Source organism: Chelonus insularis, unplaced genomic scaffold (assembly GCF_013357705.1).
Source record: "Chelonus insularis isolate UGA/USDA-ARS -01 unplaced genomic scaffold, ASM1335770v1 contig_131_pilon, whole genome shotgun sequence".
In the NCBI taxonomy this organism is placed as follows: Eukaryota; Metazoa; Arthropoda; class Insecta; order Hymenoptera; family Braconidae; genus Chelonus; species Chelonus insularis.
The window spans coordinates 1,421,174-1,443,858 of NW_023276372.1; the positions used below are offsets into that span (position 1 = coordinate 1,421,174).

Consider the following 22,685-nt stretch of genomic DNA (forward strand, 5'->3'; position numbering starts at 1 on the left):
GGAGTTTGTTATATCTTGCCTCTTGTCATCGATTTACTCAGACTTGTGATTCTCTAGCTTCTCGCTTTCAGTTTAAATTGAGCTAATTTGGCACTCAGTCTAAAGGGTGCCAACGTCTCGAATAAGAGGAGATACTCTACCAGCTGCGATTGGCGGAACACGACTCTGCATTAGTATGTAAGAGAATGACTGAACCGCCAGCGATACTTAAGCACCATCAAGTAGGCCCGAAAGCGCACCCATACTTTCGTAAATTGATCCTTCGCGACCCTTATATCTCTACCAGTCTTTCTCAGTATACAAAATGCTCACATTTCAGCTTGATAAAACACTTGAATAATTATCTATTTATCAATTAAAATAATCTTTTTCTTTGTTTTAGGCAAGTAAGATGGGACTGGCTGGCACACATCCAAGTGGCTTACCTTTCTTCTGTGGGAATGGTGATCACTTGACACAACCACCACCAGCACACATGGGAATACCGCCTTATGGAGCACTGGACGCGGGTAAGGCGGCTGCGGCTGCCGGTGAGTACTGGACACCACCCCAACATGGCTCATCATCCTCTCATCCTGCTCACTGGAAACGACTTCTTGCTGCAGCAGCCTCCACAGGTCAGCCACGCTTCCAACCGCCCAAATTTGGTCATTTTCGTATCACAATTATTATTTTCAAAATTATTACTTCAATTGTACACTGAGAAAAAATCTTCTTGCAATGAAAAAAGTATTCAAGTTGAAAAAAATATTTCTTTCATGTACTCACTCATTACATCTAATAATAAATAACATTGATTTAAAATTATTAAATTCTAATAAAAAAAAACAAAAGGTTTAAAAGAAAGTGAAATATTTTTTTTCATTTGAATAATTTTCATTATCTATTATAATATTGTTTTTTCTCTGTGTATATCACATTTTCATGTCTTCTAAATTTAATATTTACTATAAAAAATCATTGGGTGGTGGTGGCTGAGGTGGAGGTTGTATCAACTCTTTCTTAATCGTCGATTTAAATTCATGTGAATACGTAAGAGAACTTGAATAAGGATTATTCAATTGAATCCTTTAGTCGTCAAGATACTCTTGTGATTCAATGTAAATCAACGATAACATCTCTTCTTGACACAAGTCAAAGAAAATATCAAAAGCGTTGGAAATTTTGTTTTATCCGTTTGTCTATCTCTTTTACTCCAGTAAAAGCATCCAAGTGCTCGTAAATATTGATATTTTTGATGGATCCTAATTGAAGAAATATTCCTTATTGAGTCAAGTAGGTAGGATGACGTCTAGTAAAAGAAGGGGGATATTTCAAGAGATGAAAATATAAAAGAGACTTTACCAGAGACAGGGAAGAGAATACTTGCCAACTGGCCTCAAGTACAAGAATAAGAGAACTACTCACCATTAGGCTAATCAGTCATCCATACATTTTTTCTAGCTCCAGGTCAAGAAGTTTACTTTTTTCTCTACATCGTTTGTCTCTTCTCTCTTTTTTGTTCATTAATATTCAATTATTAATATTCATCAGCAATTTATTGATATTGATTGAATTATTTTAATGAACACTCTTTTGATAGTACTTTATTTTAATTGAAAAGTAACTAATTGATGAATATGTCCTTTTATCGATTTACATTTATTCTACATCAGAGTTCATTTTATTTTCAATAATTATATTCCATTTTATTATTTACATACTCAGTAGCTCAACAAAAATATCATTCTACCACATTCTCATATAATACATCAATAGTCTTTGCTTCATCATCATGATGACTCTGAATGACTTGGAACCTTGATGATAAAGTTGATGGACTACCAAGCTAAGATATTCAATAGTTAGCTTTCTTTAATTTATTATTTATTTAAGTTGAAATAAAATTAAAGAAGTCAGTGAACAAATTAATTTTAATTATAAAGTTAGACCAGAAGAGAAGTTTCATTGTTAGCCAAGATCACCAGTGCTCATTATTGAAGATAAAAATGATAGAACTAGTGTTGGCATGATATTAAAGTGATAATGAGAGTATTTGAAACTTTTAAATCTCATTTGACGTGAGAGTAGCAAGGATACAGATAAAAGTACTTGAGTTTCTTTGATCATAGTGTATTTAGGTCATGAGTAATAGATATAAATGATGTAGGAAATAAAATAGAAACTCTAAAGTTTGGACCACGCACAAGAATATTACGCATGATGGTTAGTCTTAATTTGAAAGGTTTCTGAATGATGGTATATGCATGTGTAAATAAAAAAAACATCATCAACTCTTATATACTATTCTCCTAGTACAATATGTAGATGGGGTTGATAACGTTTATGCAAAGCTACGAGTTCGTATGCCGACTCAGTTCTTTGTCTTGCAAACAAGCAGAAACGAAACTCCCCTTACCAACCCTCCTCTCTCTCTCTCTCTCTCTCTCTCTCTCTCTCTCTCTCTCTCTCTAGCATTGACTATTTCTTGACGTTAGAATTTCGTGATCCTTCTCACATTTCCTCCAGCATTTTGCTTTCTCAAATCTCTCCAGCACCTTTTTCCATCGTCGAGATTTTTTTTTTATCATACACAAGCAACTGAAAAATCTTCTAATTAGCCACCACTTTTCAATCTCACCCGTTTATTCCAGACCACCACGAGTGCTTACATTGATTCCATTAATTTCTGCATCCTTCACATCTTCATCCCTCTCTCCATCGTGTCTCATTCTCCAACAATATGCAGAGCTTTACACACTAAACCTGTAAAAACCAGTAAAGAAAAAAATTAAATCGTGAATCCGGGTGCGGATAATTGATGCGAGAGAAAAAAAAACATTTCAATTTTACACGACTTGTCTTTGTCCAATTCGATGTGGATTTCTATTGAGAATCCTTTTCCTCATGCTTGGCGTCATTTTTCCGAGAGGTTCAGTGGTCGTATAGGAATACATTGAATCGGGGAGTTGCCTCGTGGCACTCCTTGTACCGCACAATTACAGGGCAACCAGTTCCACTTGGCTAGGTCGACTAAATAGCATGCCGAATGCAAATAACGAGCAAGACCATTTACTTATACACATATATATGTATACCAATGTCTCAGGTAAAGGCGTGTCTATGTTTTACAACAACGAGGCTCAAATTCTCGCGAGAAACTCTACATTTAACTTTATTTCCAATGACTATTCAGCACTTTACCATATCCGCAATTTTCCTGGGGTTTACTAAATTAATTAGAATAATGTCTTTTAGTTCCAATCAGATCCTTTTCATCCGGTATTAGTTAATGTAGTGTAATGATACAGCGCCCTCTGGAAGTTAATTGAAATAAGCTATAATTTCTTAACAGGTAATAAATGTTCTTAATTATTAAATAATATAATATTGTTAATACAATGCATATTTAATTGTAAATTATATAGTTTTCCTAATATAAAATGACATAAAATCGGAATAAGGTTAGAATTTAGTTCCATTTCATGCATATTTATTATTAACAAAAGAAATATATAAGACAAAAGGTTAGGTTATGAAAGAATCATTATTGAAATATGATTAAATTATATATTTACGGACAATGACATAACCTAGAATTTTTCTTACGAGTTTTTAACCACTTTTTTGACAATTGTTGTTGACACTAGTGTACATAACCTCTGAAGAATTGATAAATATAATAGTTCTGGTTGATATAAGGTTACACAGCAACTCCAAGTGCATTCTTGTTACACATTTAAACGTGTTAAATACGATGCCACCTATTTGATTAATACTTATTTACTTTTAATACATTTCTAAGTGTTTAAAAAGTGACTAGAATATAAATCAACTGGATGACGTCATATTAAACACGTTTAAATGTGTAACTAGAATGTACTTGAATTAGCAGTGTAGGTGGCGTTGTGATCGCCGCTTCATTAATTGTCAAAAAAATATTTTTTTACAATAAAAATGAATTTTAATAATTAATCAATCATAGTGTGAGACAATACCTGAGAATTTTTCAATTAACCTTTAGAGGGCGCTGTATGTAGACTACTAAATAATCAATTTAGACCAACATCATCATAAAGTGGTTTCAATAATAGTCTTGAATAATCAGATAACGAATCAATAATAATTATTTTAGTTAATTCGTTGATGATTTACAAGTTTCATGAACAGGTTTGAAGTAGATATAAAAAGAGGCGCGTGCAACTTAACATACACACAACGTCTAATTGCGCAAGCATATCCTTTTACTTTACTTTTTTCATCTTGTGCATAAAAGCTTGTTCGTCATCGTATCAGTGGCTGGTTTATGCTCAGCGGGATTCATTATCGCCATCGCGGGGCGTCATAGCCACGTGTCCAACTTGTTTCTGCACCAATGAGTTAAACAACCGCGTGAACTAATGCAATTACCGTGTATCAATATACAAATATATTAGATATTGATATGAAATAGGTTGGTATCAGTGATTCAAGAAATTCTTATCACTATTTGAGCCGTGTGAAAATGAAACTTTGACATGTCTGGTTACGCTAATTTCTTGCTATTTATTCGCAAATTATTTCTCGTGGTCATAAAGCTTTAGAAGCTGTTGTGACTTCAGTGTGTCGTCGGGTTCCGCTTGGTTAAATCGATAAAGCGTCGAGTTAATGCAATTATCGCGTACGTCCGATAGATATCCACGAGATCGCGTATCGTGTGTGCAAATCAAGCTTTACAACTGGGATTTATGTACTGACTGAGAATGGCTAATGGCGTATACACTAAAGGGAGATAGACGAAGATACAGTTAGTGTATCAGGACACGCCTAAAAGACTGCAGTTCTGATTAATGAATATCAAATAAAGCCTTTTATCTAGACAATTATTGGGTCATTTAAGTGGTAAACTACTTTACACCTTTGATGATGGTGATGATGATGATGGAGAATAAGAAAGAGGTTGAAGAGAAAAGATGGTGCAGTCGAATGATGACGGATATCCGGCAAAAGACCTCGACCTCTTCCACATGGAAGCGCTCGATTAGACTCGTCTAACTCACGTTCTGTCTGAAGAATTTCCCGGACCACCATTAATGCTTCCTCCGGTACGAGTTAACGACGAGATCTAATAAAACCAAGTGAAACCGTGGGTTCAAGTAAAAGGATCCTAGGGGCTGAAAAAGAGATGAGAGATGCTTAAAACCATGGATTCTCGATCGTTCGATTCTCTAGTTGCTCGGGGAATAAAAGAGTAATTTTCCGGGTGGTGAAACGCCGATAATGGGGTTGCAGACTGCCGAGTCGACTGGAAAGTGATTAAGCACACATGACGGAGCCTGCGGACTTGCCAGGATATTACTAACTCGCCCCACCTGATGGTATAGAGGTTTCGTCTCACCCTCATCTTCTTCAATATACTCCTTGTTCACTTGCAGTCTTTATTTTTATCTTTTTTATTACCCTTTTCTTTTCAAAATCTTTCATCACCATTTGTTGTTTGTCACTGAAATCCAGGGTATTGGTATTAGAATTGACCTTAGAGTGGCCAGATTGCGGGAAATACTCGTTTTGCCTCAGGCACGAGGGTGAAACATGTCTAGAAATTCATTTTAAAAATTTTTCTTTATTCTCTGAGTCTGCCAATAACTCCCTAATGGTCGTTAGGTCTTTACGAAGCCAATTTAGCTGACGTGGCAAAGGCACGTTTTACTCCAATATCCCTAAAATATGACCCCTTTGATATGTAATACGTAATCCAGTACGTATGTCACGCTATCAGGCTGAGAATATTTTGACTTGCTTTACTATATTTTACTATCAATTTTGAAATTCGATAAATCCGTTTTCATATCAAAGGATACACTTTTCTGAGTACACTGTTTAGGTATTAATAGTTAACATTGTTTATTCACAGTTATACATGGTATCAATATAGAATAGAAGATAGATCAAGTTGAAAGAGAGTTATGTGTGGTCAGAGAGAAAATTTTTGTATATATACATTGATGTTTATTCAACAAACCGAGCGTTAACCCTCATCTATATGATCAAATATATAGTAATCTCCATTTGATTCATCAATTTTCCTTTGATGTCTCCATAATATTTACATTAGACTATTCCAATTTTCAAATATCTCCTTGAAAAACTCCAATCAAAATTTCATCATGGAATATTATTTTTATTTGACTTTATTTTCTCTTTGCTACAGGTCTTACGAGAGCACCAATGTATCCATTTTCTACAAGTAATTATCCTTATCCAATGTTGAGTCCAGAAATGACGCAAGTTGCTGCATCGTGGTAAGTTAACATTAATAATTTAATAAATAATATCAGGTTGTCTAAATCTGCCTCTACATGCAATAAGTTTTAGTTCATTAATTTAAATAAGAGCCTTATTTCCAATTCATAATCAATTCTCAGTTGATTGAAAATCAAAGTATTTTACATCACAAATAAATTAATAAAATTAATCATCACCAATCTTATTATTATCATTTAACTGCTTATATTTATTGATGGAATAATTTACTATGTACTCTGCATCATGAATAATTTCGTTCTTGATTATAACATTCTTAAATGAAAGAAAAATACTGCTACAACATGGCATAACATGAATCGAAGCAAGAATGGATCCAGAATGATGGCAGGATCATGACACTCAATGCTAAAGTCACAATATTCTAACATTTTTATTGAAGATGATTGAGCAGTTGAATCAAAAACAGTCAGAAAAAAAACTGTAGATCCATAATTGGATGATATATTAATAATTTTAAAAATAAATGGGATAAAACAACAGGTTGAAAGAAGTTGATAATGAAATCAGTGAAGAAAAGTATTCTTAAGTGGTCAGTCATTTTGTTTGGTCATCCTCTCAGTTCCAGTCTATTAGTTCGAGTATACTCTCTCCACTAGATTTATTTAGAAACCTCCAAGTCCCTCCTTGTTATTTGCTTTCTGCTCGAACCACCCCAAATTGAGATTTTCCACGGATGATTAGTCCTCTGTACTTCAATTAGGAAACACCCTTACCTTTTTTTTTTCTTCCTTTCAATACCAAAAAGGGAATCCTCTACCTTGTATACATTGTATCCAACATGAAAGTTAGGAATATTTAAATAATCTAAAACAAAAAAAGGAATAAAATTAATGATAATAATAATTATTTCAGGCATACACCAAGCATGTATCCTATTTCACCAGCAAGTGCAGGATTCAGGAGTCCATATCCCACGAGTTTACCTATCACAAGCTCGAGTTTACCCAGGTATGTAATCCATACATGACAAACTAATTAAATGAAATGAAATGTATACAAAATTTGGAGTAACATTTTAAAATAATAAGAAAAAACTTAAACTTAGTGAATTAATGAATAAATATGATTAATTTATGTTAAATACTCACTTTTAGTGATCTCTATCGGTTTTCACCGACGGGATTGATGCCTCCTCATCCGGGACTAAGTCCGCACGCACACGCGTTAGCATCCCACGCGATTATTTCATCGGCGCCAAAAGCAGATCATTCTACCTTGGATCACAATCACAGGTAAGCATTAAAATACAGAAAAACAAACTCAAGATGTATATCTCTTTCAACTGAGTACACTTCTCCGCCCCGGAAGAACACATTTACATAAATTAAAGACATGGAAAAAAGAAATCACATGGTATCATCAAGCTCATTTGATTCACGGTACAATTGGCTCCCTCGCCAATTAGTAGACTCAAGCTCTTGAGACCTAGATGAATTCCAGTGATAAATCATAAAATACAAGATTCATAGACATCAACCGATAAATCAATCCTTGGCGAAAAAAAAGGAGATTATATGTTGGTTGAAAAGAAAATATAATGATTGAGAAAAAAATGATTATTAGCTGAGGATTTAATCTCTGTCGATAAAAATAGATGAAGTGATATTAAAAAGCCAGCCCTTTTAGCAAATGATAAGGAAGTATTTGAAGAGATGAATGATAGTTTGAAAGACTGCCGCAGGGGGTAGCACATCCTGAGCACAGCAGAAAACTAACCCCCTAACTCTTGAATTCACTGAAAATACTTATCGAATGGCAGCTGCAGTTGAATCTCAGCGTCTGCGCTCTCTTTTCTATGCTATGTATTGATCATTACCCTCTTAACAGATTTATAATTTGTACTAGTGCTTAATTTAAATTATTGGTTTGTAACAAATCCCCTGATACACATGAGCGACGCCTGGTATTCATCGTTGAGATACGACAATTGTTAATGTTTATTTCAACTATACGATAATGACACATCCGGAAATTACGACTTCGCCATTATTATGATTGTCGATTCGGAAAGAGGGGTAGAAAGAGCCTGAAGGCTTCGTATTACAATGTAGTTGCATCTATAACGTCAAGTAGTAAAGTTCGTGGAAGAGTTCGCGCGTGCTCATGGCCTAAATCAAACCTTGATAGCTATCAACAGCTATCTGACATGTTGGTTATCATCATCATCATCATCAACTCCATAATGATTTAATAATCAAACATCAATTGCATCTCACCAATGATTGTATTTAATTAAAATAAGTCATACCAACAATGTGATGTTTGTTGCTTGCAAATCGTCAATTGTATCAAAGAGAAAAGGATTGCTACTCTTGATGAGACTGGTGAAGTAATGGATAAATATGGTATGGAGAAGTGTCTTGTAGAAGAGGAACAAAGAAACAAGTCTGTGATTTTATTCAGTGCCAGCCCTGACATTAGCGACACCAGCGCCATACAGCCCGCCAAAAAAATGCGATTTTCACCCCCCACGAGAATTATACATTGGTAGGGCACTGCGAGATGTAGTTGTAGAGCCATGAATTGCAATGATGGGCCGTGCACCCGCCACCCCCACCTCGGATAATCAATCGTAACACCGCTGGGTTATTCGTGCTACGGCGACTCACAAAAGACTCGGACAACTATCATCTATCTCAAGCAATCTTTTATTCTAAATAGTATCATAACCATCAACATTACTCATACAGTATTTATTTCTCATGTGTTGGGTATTATTTTAAAATATTATATATGGCGGTGGAGCCATTAAAATTGGTGAAAGAGGTGGGATAGTAAAGATGAAAGAACGCCAAATGGAATGTAGTAGCAATTTGTTGCCAGGGATGAATGTCATATAAATTTACTGATAATTGAGCTTATTTTTTTCTACATTCTATTGTGATATATATATTTATGATTTAAGATTATCAATGACAAATATTTTCAAATCATCAAAAAAATGATATGTAATTGTGTAATATTTATTGCTAAATTGCCAAATAATTAGTCTGTGATTTTTTTTATATCTATTTTTATTCCTAGTCTTTGATAGAAAGTGAGAGATTGTAAAGAGAAAAGAAATAAGCAGTGATATCAACATAGATGGTTTATAAATTGATAAAGTGACATTTGTAAAAATCTATTGCCACTGGTGATTATTTAAAGTGGCAATGGAGTCCGAGTATATGGAGCCATTGAATTTGGTGATAAAAAAAGATAATGATAGTGATAATAATAATGGTAGTGATTCTTCAATAGCTGATGATCTATCAACATCAAAGAAAGAAGAAGAAGATAAAGTGGAATTACAAGTGCCAGACAATATGGCCATTTTGCAAGATTCTAGTAAATCAAGTGATAATGGCTTACCAATGACAGATCAGAAAATACTCACTGCTTTGCATATGAGTAATTTAATGCAAATATCTAACAATGTTAATCTTCCAAGAGGTGTTAGTCCACCACCACCCTATGGTACTCAGTATTATTTTATGCAACTACTTGCCATGGTGGAAGCTCAACAACTCATGTGTCAACAAATGAACTGGTCACTTCCTCAACACTTTATTCGAAATCCTCTAAGATTACCTCAGCCATACTTTGATGGACCAACAGCTAATCTAACTGAACAATTGAGCAATTCGCAAAATCCCTCACCCGTTTACTCTTTACCTAATGCTAAACACGAACCAGTTAATCATGAAATAAAACAATCACACTCTAAACGGTATTTTAAGTTTAACAACATCAATAAAACAATTATCATCCAAATGACATTTCAACACATTTATTAATTCATGTTTTGTTTCATCTTTCAGGTCTTCAATAGATCAAAAAAATTCATCTCTCACGACAGACAATTCAAAAGCACAAGATACAGGACAACAAAATAATCAAGGTAATTAAATGATGTTAATGTTTATTCAGTCATTGACTGTTTTTATATTTCAATATTTATGCAAATATAATTATTGTTGTTTTTTTTTGTCATAGATAAAAAGAAACCCCACATAAAGAAACCCTTAAATGCTTTTATGCTGTATATGAAAGAAATGAGAGCGAAAGTGGTGGCAGAGTGTACCTTAAAAGAAAGTGCTGCAATCAACCAAATTTTAGGAAGGCGGGTGAGTACTTTAATTTAATTTTTTCATTTTCACTTCTTTTGCTATTTTATATATAAATATTATCATTGTATTAATGATAATAAGTACAGTTTATTTATAATAGTAATAATAAAAATTGTTTTTCGCATCATCTATTAACAGTTTTAATTAATATATTAATCAAAGCTAATTAAAAACAATTAAAACTAACAATAAATTATATTTTATTCAATTAAATATAATTAGTGCATAAAATATATAAAATGATACTCGATGCGAAAATCATATCACTAAAGTCAAGATTTTGGATCATTGAATATTAATATTAAATTTTATTAATTATTTATCATTGTTTAAATTAATTTAATCATATTGGAAATGAAGTTTTTTATTTGAAAAATAATTAAACATTACATTTCACTTAAAATTAATTTGTTGAATAATTCATTTTTAAAATCCATGGTATGCATTAATAAATAACAGCTTTTCAAACATAAAATGCATTAAAAATTAAAACTTTAATGGAACAGATTTACTTTGATGGAAATAAAATATAACGTTAAAATTTTTTTTAAAAATTATTATATTAACAAAATCTTGGCATTAATAATTAATAATATAATATGCATGATTTTACTGCTTATTAAAGAATAAAAATGTACGCTTTACTCAATTATTAACAAAATTTTTGATTGGCAAATAAAAATGATTGAAAAAAAATAATTAGTACGAATAAAGCATTGTAGGTGGGATCTAAGGAATTATATCGTAAAGGATATGTATTATTAAATAAATTAAATTAAATAAGAAAGAGGTCTCCCACGTGACATGTTTGGGTGGGCGGGAGTCGTTTTGGTCTAGACTTAGGGTACTCTCTCGATTGTCTCTAATAAATACTAGAACGAATTTAACAAAAAAAAAAAAGAATGTATTTAAAAAAAAATGAGAGCACAGTGCACGTGAATTTTTGAGACTTTGAATGACCGTTTTGGGGCATATATGACACGCAGTGGCATTCGCTAAGCCGGGAGGAGCAGGCGCGGTATTATGAGGCGGCCAGGCAGGAGCGCCATCTCCATCAACAACGCTACCCCGGCTGGAGTGCCAGGGATAACTACGGATACGGCAGCAAGAAGAAGAAGAGGAAGAAAGAGCGGTCCGCAGATCCCACCGGAGGTACCACTTTCCAGTGCTAGAACAGCAGGCCCTTTATTACTCAAATATAATCATTAATTAATAATTCATAGTAACCTTAATGGTTAATTGAAACGATCAAAGTCTCTGTGCGTTTCTTTTTTTGTTTTTATCATTTTACTTATTTATTTTTTCATTTGTTTATCATTACATTTTTTTGAAATTTTTTTTTTTATTTATTTCCTGTATTCTCTTTGATGAGCGGATTATTAATTGAATTGGATTGGATTGTCTGTGGGAATTGTGGAATGTGGCACCAGAAAATAGAACCCGCGTATGCAATTATAGTCTGGCCAACTCCCTAAAGCGGTATTCGTGCTAAAAATGAAAAAAAAAGAAATTAAATAATTATCATCATCATCATAATAATAAGTTTATTAGAGTATAAATTTTTATTGTTTATAGAATGTCTGGTAGTTGAGAAAAATAAAATTTTCATTATCAGTAAAGAAAATAGTACTTTTCGCACCTAGGGAGTAAAGTAAAATATTTTTAATAAAATCTCGTAAATTAAAGTATTTTACATAGAAGTATTTTTTTTTGTCATATTGTCACAAAAGATTAGATTTTATGCTCAGTTCAGAATTTAATAAAGTAACTAGTTTTGCCTGGTGGAGAAAAACAAATTTTTTCATTCTATATGAGGCAAAAAAATGGAACTTTATTAACTTCTAAACTGAGAATATAACCTTTCTTTATGTTGGAGTATGCCAAAAACTTGATTCTATTTAATTTTCAATAATAAATTTTATTATCAGACACTCTATACATAAAATAAAAAATAATAATTGGTTAAAATTAGTAGTGCAACCGAGGGGGGCAACCTAGGCTGTTCTTCTAGCACTTTAAACGGAAAGTAGGGACCCCAATGTTAATAGAAAAAAAAAAAAAGCTTTTTTAAAAATTTTTTAATTTATATAAAAAAAAATAGAATAAAATAATTTCTAGATGACCTAATAACTTGAGTAATGGCAACACAGGGTGGCGGCAGTAGCATATAGTGAAATTATTCTTGATTATCTATTGTTTAGCCACAATTCTGTGCAATTACAAAAGTGTTTGGTTCTCTCTCGGTAGTGGCACGCGCTAGGGCGAGAGGAACAGGCCAAGTATTATGAATTGGCGCGACGTGAGAGACAGTTGCACATGCAGCTGTACCCTGACTGGTCTTCCCGCGCAAATACCAACCGAACTAAGAAGAGGAAGCGCAAACAAGACACAAACAGTGATCCTGGAGGTACCCACATGCCTCACTCCACACATTCTTACAAATTACCCTTAACCCCCCAACCCCCCTTTCTCTACCCCCTTCAATCAACCAACCCTTTAAATCAACCTCCCCCCCCATATATCAATAATATATTGTTATACATTATATACTATTATTATTACATCTATTGCTACACTACATTATTACATTATTATGTTGCATGTTTTCCCCTTCTCGGGGGCTCTCGGTCAAAGTTTATTATTACACACCATACGTACATACATATATGTATTTTATTATATCGTATGATATATATCTCGTGTGAGGGCGTGTTTGCATGTGCATATGTAGGCACGCGCACGCACGTTATTCACATTTATATATTAATTATATATACATATATTTATACATATACATATATTAATTACGTATATACAACTTTGGGGACGCTGGCCATCTTGCATTTTACAGGGACCTTAATTATCCGCAATCAGACAATCCTACAGCGTTTAATTTCTCTCAGTCTCTTTTTATCTCCTGTTGAATTTACATTTATACATTTTTGATCCTTTGATCGTTTCAAATATTGACCCAATCCACCCTTTTTTATTTTTATTTTTTTTTTTATTTTGTTCTTAAAATTATTCATTTGTTTGTTTGATAATTAATTATATGTTTAATATTATTTTTAAAAGAATTTTTTTTTTTTACTATTTAAATTATTATTTTTTTTTTGTCTCCTTTTCAAATACATATTCGAATTCCTAATAAATTTTCGTTCACTGTACCTTTATACGAGCTTACATCCAATTTAATGTGTCCAAAGCTTACTCTAATATCGCGACAAATAGTAGTTTTATATACATTTATTATTCAATTAATTTAAATACATTGCATGCAATTTGCTTGTTAAAAAAAAATTCATATATATATATATATATATAAATATATTTCAATAAAATCCCAATGTATTTTATGATTAAAACCTTTACAAATGATAATAATTAGTATTTGACAATAATTAGACCTAATTAATATATTTAATTAATTTCACAATTTCAGAATTGATAAAATTAAACTGTAAATTATTAAATAATTATCCTTTGTGAAGGTATTAATTTTATTATTTCCAATCAAATATTGTAGAAATACGCATGATTTCAAGTCATTCAATAAAATATTATTTATTTGATCTCTGAATTACAAGCTTATTATTTGCTTTATTCAGTTTTATTTCATTTAATATTCATTATATTGCTCAAGCAAATTCTCCACATTTTTTCAATCAATATTCTTCTTTTCATGCAGAGAACGAAAATTTTTTCAAATTCAAATATTACAAAACTTCAAATCAAATTCATTCCATAGGCATTATTATTTTATGAAACAATATACTTATGATTTTTAATGTTTCTAGGTAATAACATGAAAAAATGTCGTGCGAGGTATGGATTAGATCAACAAAGTCAATGGTGTAAGCCATGCAGGTATGTATTATTTCAATCATTCCAAATGTTTATTATTTTAAATAATAATTCATTTCCAATTAACTAATTTTAAACACCTTCATTTTGAATTAATTAAAAAAAAAAGATTTTTTTTCAAAAAAAAAATATGTCCACGTAGTTCCACGAAATAATTATTTAAAAATAAAAATTTTTTTTAAATACTTAAGCTATTTAGACAATTAATAATAATAATCTATGTGTAGTTAATAATAATTATTTATTAACTAACTTATCATGGTGAATATATAATCAAATGTCATGTCATTCATTGTTCCATCTTTAAACTCCGTTTCGTCATCCACATGTTACCGTGGAATTATTTTTATTATTAAAAAACAAATAATGTGGAACCACGTATGATAGGTTTACATTAAATTGTTGGAAGAAAAAATTGTGATTTTTAGAAAGAAAAAAAAATAGACTGGTGCGACACTCGATGATATTTTCTGATGACAAAAGTGCAAATACGTTGCACCAAAAACTCACTAAAGTGTGAATTTTCAGAAAATGTGTCTTCCAAACCTCGAGAAATAATTTATAATGAATTCTAGAACATTTTATTGCAATATAGAAAATGATACTGCTTGTAAATATCTTTCTCTAGAACCACACTGTAGTTGATAATACAATAAATCCATGAATTTATCTATTTAGCGCCATTAACTATGATTAATATTGTATTGCATTAGTTTACGCCCGTAACACCCCCAACTTCCAACTGGGTTTAACAATGTCATTAAGCTCATTAAAGGGGCGAAATAAATCAATCCCATCTTCAATTCGATCTCAAATAATTCATTCTATTTTACTTATTTATTTATTTTCATTTTTTTTTTCTTGATCTCTGTTTTAAGGTGCGACCTTAGAGGTCAACACTACTAACTTCCCAGTGGAAAGTAACTTAACTACACTCAAAAAAAAAATTCACTATGAACAAGTGATATTTATTTATTTAAGGTGGGGTAAAGTGTGACACCAAGAAAAAACATAAATTAACTAATATGTTAAAAAATTTTAGTAATTTTAGATGCATTAATAGATTGAAAAATTGATAATTAAAAAGTGCAATACGCATTTTTAAACTTAATTTAACAAATTAGTCCATTTTTTTTTAGCATTTCATTTTACCCAATTTAATTTGCTTCATTTTAATTTTTTTATTCTGTGCAAATAAAACTGGATCAATTTTGCTTAAAATCTAATCAGGTTTAAGTTACATAATTTAACATTTAATGAAACTGTTTCCATGTCAATGTCATCATTTGTTCTCGAGATACACAAGACGAAAATTGATAACAGACATAAACCACTGTCTAAAAATTTGGAAGCATCTCTTTAAATCTAAATATCTATGAAATCAAAAAAACAATTTTAAACACATTCAGTATGACAGGTATTTCCAAACTTTTGAATGGTGAAGTACATACGTACGTACATATGTACACACGGACATCCTCTTAACCCATTAACTCCCAAGGGTAAAAATAAAAGAATTAATTACAAATACATTCAAAAAGAAATATTAATTATTCTGTTTATATATCACAGATTTATTTTGTTTTTCTTCAACACTAGAAAAATCAAAACTGAAATGTTACATTTTCGCAACGATGAGTTAAAAACTACATTATTCAACTCTAGAGATCTTGAAACCATGACAATAACTTCCCACTGGCAAGTGAATAATAACAAAATTACCAAACACTAGACGACCATTTAAATACTAAAGACATAAACATATAAATAAATCCAATAATTTTTCCAAGTGCAGAAAAATAAATTTTGGGAGACATATTTTCTGAAGATGAATAAGCAAAGAATAATAAAGCAAAAAAAAAAAAGAAATGTCTAGTCTAAAAAAAGATGCGTGTGGGTGACGAGGTACTAGTGTTGTGGGGTTGTAAGGTGGGATTAATAAAGACGATGTATATTTGCGAGCGCCCCTTTAATGGCTGGTGGTTGGTTTTGGCAGCCCAGTGGAGCATGGAGCGGGGATGGGCATCCACGCGAGCATAATCCATCACGGTGTGGGAAATAGCGCGGGGACCGGGGTCGGGGCTGGAGGTGGTGGAGGAACGGTTGGGGCTGCAAGTGCCCCACCAAATACTAACACTGCCTCCTCGCCTCAGCAAGAACCCACTTATGTTAATCTCTAGTCAAGCCTATCGCCTCCCTTCTACTGCAACACTTCTTCTTAAACAGTGGTCAGTCCCGACTTAAACCAACGGGCTCGCTAGCTCTCACTCGTGCCATCGCATTTAAATTGGCTTCGATAGCAATCGAAGACCATGAAGGAGAAGAAGAAGAAGAATTATGATACTTTTTTTTTATTTTGTTTACTATGGACAATTGTATTGTATCAAACAAGTCTGTAAGAATGATGGCATGCAGTGAGCAGCCAAGCAATGCTCCGATGCTCGCATTGTTTCTCATTGTTGTGGCTCTTTACAGCTTATTATTGTTGTTATCATTTATCATCCTCGTTTGGTTGGACGTTTTTTTTACTCAATGTTGCCCTTAGCATGGCTCAACTATGTAATATAAATATACATTTATTTATCTATCTATTTATATATATTTATATATATATATATTTAATACTTAATATTTTATTTAATATTTATATAAAATAAATAACAAATTTTTTTTCGGTTTCAATTACTACGTTTAATAGATTTTATTATTCTAATTTTTTGGCATGGCAGTTCATACAATTTTACCAATGATGTTGTGGTGTACTATCAATTTTTATGTGTATTTTAGTGGCTACATATTATTATTATTATATATATTATTTAAATTAAATTTAATAAAAATATTGACACGACGAGCGCGAGTCTTAACTCATTAATATCACTTATATTATCAAATAAAGTCTTTTTTTCTATCAAGATGCAATAATTTTATGTGAATTTATTGCTAATCGTTATCTAACTATCTACTCTAAGCTCTGTTACTGATAATCTGATCAGAATTACACTCAGCTAAGAGATGAATAATGAGAGCCAATGGCAGAGCGGTAAATGTCTCGACTGCAGTCCTGCTAATTAAATTGGTGGGTTCAGACCTCGTTAAAACATAAATCCAGTCCAGTCCTTCCTTTACTTTATCTTTATAAATTATTAATTAATTGTTAAATTCATATTCACATTTATACGAGACATCTGACTTGAAAGAATTTCAAAAAAAAAATGTAATTCATTATTGGCAAAAGTATTTTTCAATTTGATTCGGACTCATCGTGGCAGCTATTATTATTATTATTTTATTAATCACATGTTTAATTATTATTTATCAAATGTATATTACACACATTATGCTTGCCAAAAATTATTTTAAGCATGGCATTTGCAGCGAAGAACAAAAACTTTGCTTCTTTTAATTCAAATCAATTTAAAATAATTAATTTATTGTTTGCAGAGTTTTCGCAAATATTTATTTTATATCGAGTGATCGCATGTTATTTAGTTTCGTAACTTTATTAATTAGATGTAAAGTTATATTAACGATCAAAACAAAAATATTTCTATAAAAAGTTATTTATAAAAATATTTAAATTTTGGTCTCTTTAGTTGATGATATTTCGTTAGAATGTGTGTACTGATGACTTTGAACATGATATTAATGGATGATTTTGTTTTACAGACGTAAGAAGAAATGTATCAGATACATGGGGGAGGGAGGAGACGGTGATGGCGAAGGTGAAGGTGATGGAGATGATGACCATTCGGAGGACAATTTAGGCAGTGTTGGTGAGGCCGGAACTCCAGAAGAAGATGAGTCATTAAGCAGTCCTGGTGGATTATCTGCATTGTCTAGTCTGGCAAGTCCATCATTGGTGTTACCATCACCATCAAGTTTGGCCAGTCCGTGTCCATGTCCTGTTACACCTCCAGTACCTCCAACATCAATGCCGTTGAATGTTAATCCAGCGGCAGCACCACCTCATCGGAACCCCGTCGGCACTAATCCTCATGATATAAACAATCCATTAAGCGTTAATCAACTAACAGGACAGTGTATAAAAAGTGAAGTTGGTCAAGCGCCTTCAGGGCCTTCTAATTCGGCAATCAGTGTTACGTAGCCCTGGGTGGCCCCAAGTGACAAAACTATACTTTTTTGTGTCATCGGGGTTCACATTCAAGTTAAATACATTCGGAAAAATTCGACTGGTGTGGCGATTGTGATTACAACTAAACTTATAAACAGCATCTCATGTATTTTTAACACTAAGAAATCATAAATTCACTATTGCTGCAGTGAATCAACATTTAGATTTAAAAAAAAAAAAAAAATGATGTTATAATTGAAATATTTTTTAAAAAAAATAATTTTCAATGTATCATATTTTATTTTTCATATTATATATGATATTTTAGATTAATAGAAATTTTTAATTATTTTTTAATTTTTGGACATTTCAAAATAATTAATATAGTTTAATTGAAAATTTTTTGATATAAAAAAATTAATCTTCCTGATAGAAGATTCTTAAAAAAAAAAATAAATAAATAATTGTTATTCACTGCATTCAATAGCTTACTAATTGGGATTTGCTGGAGAATAATTGCGCCAAAGATTGTGGCGAGGCAAATCTTGTTCGTGGAGAGGTTTACCATTGCCTGACTTCATCGTCCGAATTAACCGAATAGAATAAATAAACTAAATAAATAATTCATGTAAGTAAGAAACTGAGAGAGCGAGAGACAAAAGTGTGCGAACGATATTTGTATGTAAGAGTGCAAGGGTGTGAACGAACGAAGAGAAATGAAAATATAAAAATAATAATAAAGTTAATTAATATTGAAGTAAAAATTAAAAATTAAATAAAACAAATGATGTAAAATAATAAAAAATACTCAGGACCAAGTGTCTCGTTGTAGTCACCTCATGGAGCCAATGTGCAATTCCAAGTGACTGATTTCAGTGGAGGTGATACAGCTTGTAGTCCTTGTTACGTTGTGATGTCAATGACTGAGAGGTCATGTTCCTGTGCCAGGTACTATATTCTATAAAATTAATTATATCGCAGACATAGCTGAATAATTAAGCGCTAGCGTTTATCATTCATTTTATCTAAACAAACAGAGCGAAATGAACTAAAAAAATATATAAGAAGGAAAAAAAAAAAAATAAACAAAACTTGACGTGTCAAATACCTATCTTCTGTATGTAATTTGTTATTTTTTTAAAAGTCTATACACATTACGATTTAATTAGAGTGTAAGACCATTTTTTAGAAACAAAATCGTTACTTTTAGATTATCTTTTTTCCCCTGATGCAAATGTTCCCGTAATTTTTTTATTACTATCAACATTTTAGAAATATAAAATTAACCTTTTCTTTATCAAAAAATAAAAGATGATTGTGTTGAATATCAAAAGTTATTCAAAAAAGAAAATAGGTGTTTCTTCTTGTGAAAATTGTATTAAAAACTTAACCATGGATCTCTAATGCATACTTTTGTTAATAAAATAAATTTTATCATTTATCAAGCAATCCAAGTGCATTTGTATCTGATATTAGTTTGTTTTAGTGTTATTATTATATTTTTGTTCATTTAAATTTATTTTATTATCATGTAAACGTACGTGTATTATATTAAATAATGTTTTGTATAATTTATCTCAGAGTATGCTTTATCATTTACAGATGCACTGACATTTTGTAAATTTTACATTATTCGATTACGTTTATGTTATTTTCTGTTTTATTTAAATCTCAATTTTTATTTGAGAAAATTCTCAATCCTGTGTATCATCACTTTTTTATACGAAAAATAACAAAAAGAAATATATATTAACACACACTTTTAATTTGGGGATTTAATTATTTTCAATAACTAAATTTATATTTTTAGCAAAAATTCCAATGTTATTATTTGCATTGTCAAAGAGAAAGATGTTTTTAACTGGTATGAAGGTATAGAAAATTTTTATGTAAAGAAAGAAAGAAAAGAAAAATACTTTTATTTTATTTCTCGTATTTTCTTAATAGTATTCCGTTGATATTGGCGACTGGATTTCGCGAATAATTTTTGTGCAATTATTTTTGTATGAGAAATGATTGAGAAATTTTATCTTCGTTAATAGTTAATGCATTGATTTATATATATATATTTTTTCTTTTTTTTCTTTTATGTATGATTTGAATGATATAATAATGATTACCAATTGGGACATGAAATAATTATAAAAGAAAGAATTTTATAAAAAAAAAAAAAGTAATTCAATCAAACATTATTCACTGAAAAAACACAGAATATGGTAACACTTTTTTTCCATAGAGATTATTAATAAGTAACTAATTACGTTAACTCCTTCTTTTGTAATAATTTTCCTTTGATGAATTGCATAATTTTTCTGTGCAATCTATTTTACCATCTCACCAACCAAAAAGGCAATAGAATTTTAATAAATAAATAATTATTTGATGATTCCTTGTAATCAATATTTCAGCTAATGTAAATAATGAATATATTTAAGGTGCATTTATGAAGATGGGAAAGTGCAATGGGGAACTATGAGAACAAATTATGTATACAATAAAAAAAAATGAAAAATAAAAGAAATAAGTGACTACAGCATCATTTAAATTTCAACAAAGGTTTTTAATGTTTAAAAAAAAAAAAACAAAGTTAGAAAATTGATTATTTCTCGACTGAGTCTAAACAATGTCTGTATAATAACGAATAACCATTATTATTTATATAATTATAATAATGTGTTTTTAAATAGTAAATTAAACGTGCCATAAGAACATCATGCCAATATTAATGATAATAACAAATATTTTTTACAATCAAAAAAAAAAAAAAAAATTTATTTACCTGCGTTCTGTCAGTGATTTTCAATGTAAAATTTATAAGGAACCAGAGGTGTGCATTTTTTTACTATTATTTTTTATTATTATTGTCAATTTAAAATATATTATTTAATAAGTAAAGGATTAAAGAGAGAAGAAAAAAATAATCTCTAAAATAAAATACATTCTTCATCATTTTCATTTATTTTTGAAATATTTCGAATAAATGACAAAATAAAAAATTAAAGACAAAAAATATAAAACCACTCAAATTAATAGTACAATAAATGGGAACATATGAATCACCCATCGTCAGCCTCATGTCGATAATTCTCGTACTATTTTCATCGTCTTCATTTCTTCATCAACTGTAATAAAAAAAAAAAAAAAAATTTAGGTCACCATTTGATAGCAAAAATGCACACTTCCGGTGGGCATCAATATACATTTGACATTCTCATAACTTACTGACAGACGTGGTTGTGGAAAAAAAAATTTAAAAAGACTAAAAATTGTACTGATGTATGTATGATGCCCGCTGTAAGCTCTGTGATGCGAGTGATATGCGGCCTGAATTAATTATTAATAATTATTAATTATAAAAATAATCAACAGACCGATTGATTGATTAATAATTATTAATCTTTAATAATAAATTGTCAAGTTTTGTATAATTTTAAGGGAGGAAAAGAATCCCTAGCTGTCACTTGAAGGGATGAGACGAAGAAAAGTCGAGGATTCGTCGAACGACGATGAAGTGAATACGGAATTAATGATAAAATAATGAAGGAGATTAATTTATTAGTTACTTAAATAAGTGATCTAACTTGTGGAAACATGATAAGTTAAAATGATAAAAATAGGGAAATTAAAATAAATGAAAATGTAAAGTAACTAATAAATTAATTGAATTGTGATGAATAATCATCAATGAAATTCCGTTAACCATGGCCTAGAGAATTCAAGCTCGTTGATGCAAATTCGATGTGAATAATGCTGAAACACGAGCCTTCCGTGGTAGATTATAGTGCCTCATGAAACGAGCGACTTGTCAGCGACTGAGCTTGTCTTGTTTCAACGAGTGCTTGTATTATATGTAAAGTATATGACGGTTATGCTGCGTTGTACAGTGTTTTTTAAGTATCTAGTTTATAGTGTGTAATTGAAATATTGTATTTACACTAATAAGTGATCTGTATCAAAAATTCATTCTCATATAGCCTGTACTCCTACTTATGTAGATGATAAAAGTGATTTGTGTCATAAATCTATAAATAAAATTAGCAATTTGAGAATGTTGTCGATTATAAATAATAATTATTAATTTATTCTATTCTTTTTTTTTTCATTCACTAAGTTCCAGTTAAAAAATAATTTCAAACTAGACTGAATAATATCTTAAAATTATTTCTAATTAAATAGACTGAGAAAAAAATTTACTTAAAATTTAATTAAAATTTTGATTAGTCGTAATCCAAATTTTTCTATCCAACTGAATCAAATTATATCTGATTATATATGTTTATATATCGAATTTTTTTCTCGGGTACTTAAATTAATAAAAAATAATTTATTGAACAAATACATTTTATTGTGCT

At 30.9% G+C, this 22,685-nt stretch overlaps 1 protein-coding gene across 8 annotated transcripts in view; it reads left to right on the forward strand.

Moving 5' to 3' along the window:
• pan (pangolin) overlaps positions 1-18,588 on the forward strand; it is a 107,317-nt gene extending 88,729 nt beyond the window's left edge. The window contains exons 2-11 of one of the 8 annotated variants that reach the window (XM_035095242.1): positions 383-617; positions 6,170-6,260; positions 7,138-7,233; positions 7,380-7,517; positions 10,086-10,165; positions 10,261-10,391; positions 11,381-11,546; positions 14,192-14,261; positions 16,255-16,486; positions 17,928-18,062. In XM_035095242.1, the coding sequence (XP_034951133.1) occupies positions 383-617; positions 6,170-6,260; positions 7,138-7,233; positions 7,380-7,517; positions 10,086-10,165; positions 10,261-10,391; positions 11,381-11,546; positions 14,192-14,261; positions 16,255-16,438 (1,191 nt within the window). In that variant the 3' untranslated portion in view covers positions 16,439-16,486; positions 17,928-18,062. Of the gene's footprint in view, positions 1-382; positions 618-6,169; positions 6,261-7,137; positions 7,234-7,379; positions 7,518-10,085; positions 10,166-10,260; positions 10,392-11,380; positions 11,547-12,641; positions 12,802-14,191; positions 14,262-16,254; positions 16,487-17,927 lie in introns of all 8 variants that reach the window. The other 7 variants (XM_035095243.1, XM_035095244.1, XM_035095246.1 and 4 more) reach the window with 7 other exon arrangements.
• Positions 18,589-22,685: the final 4,097 nt, after the last annotated feature.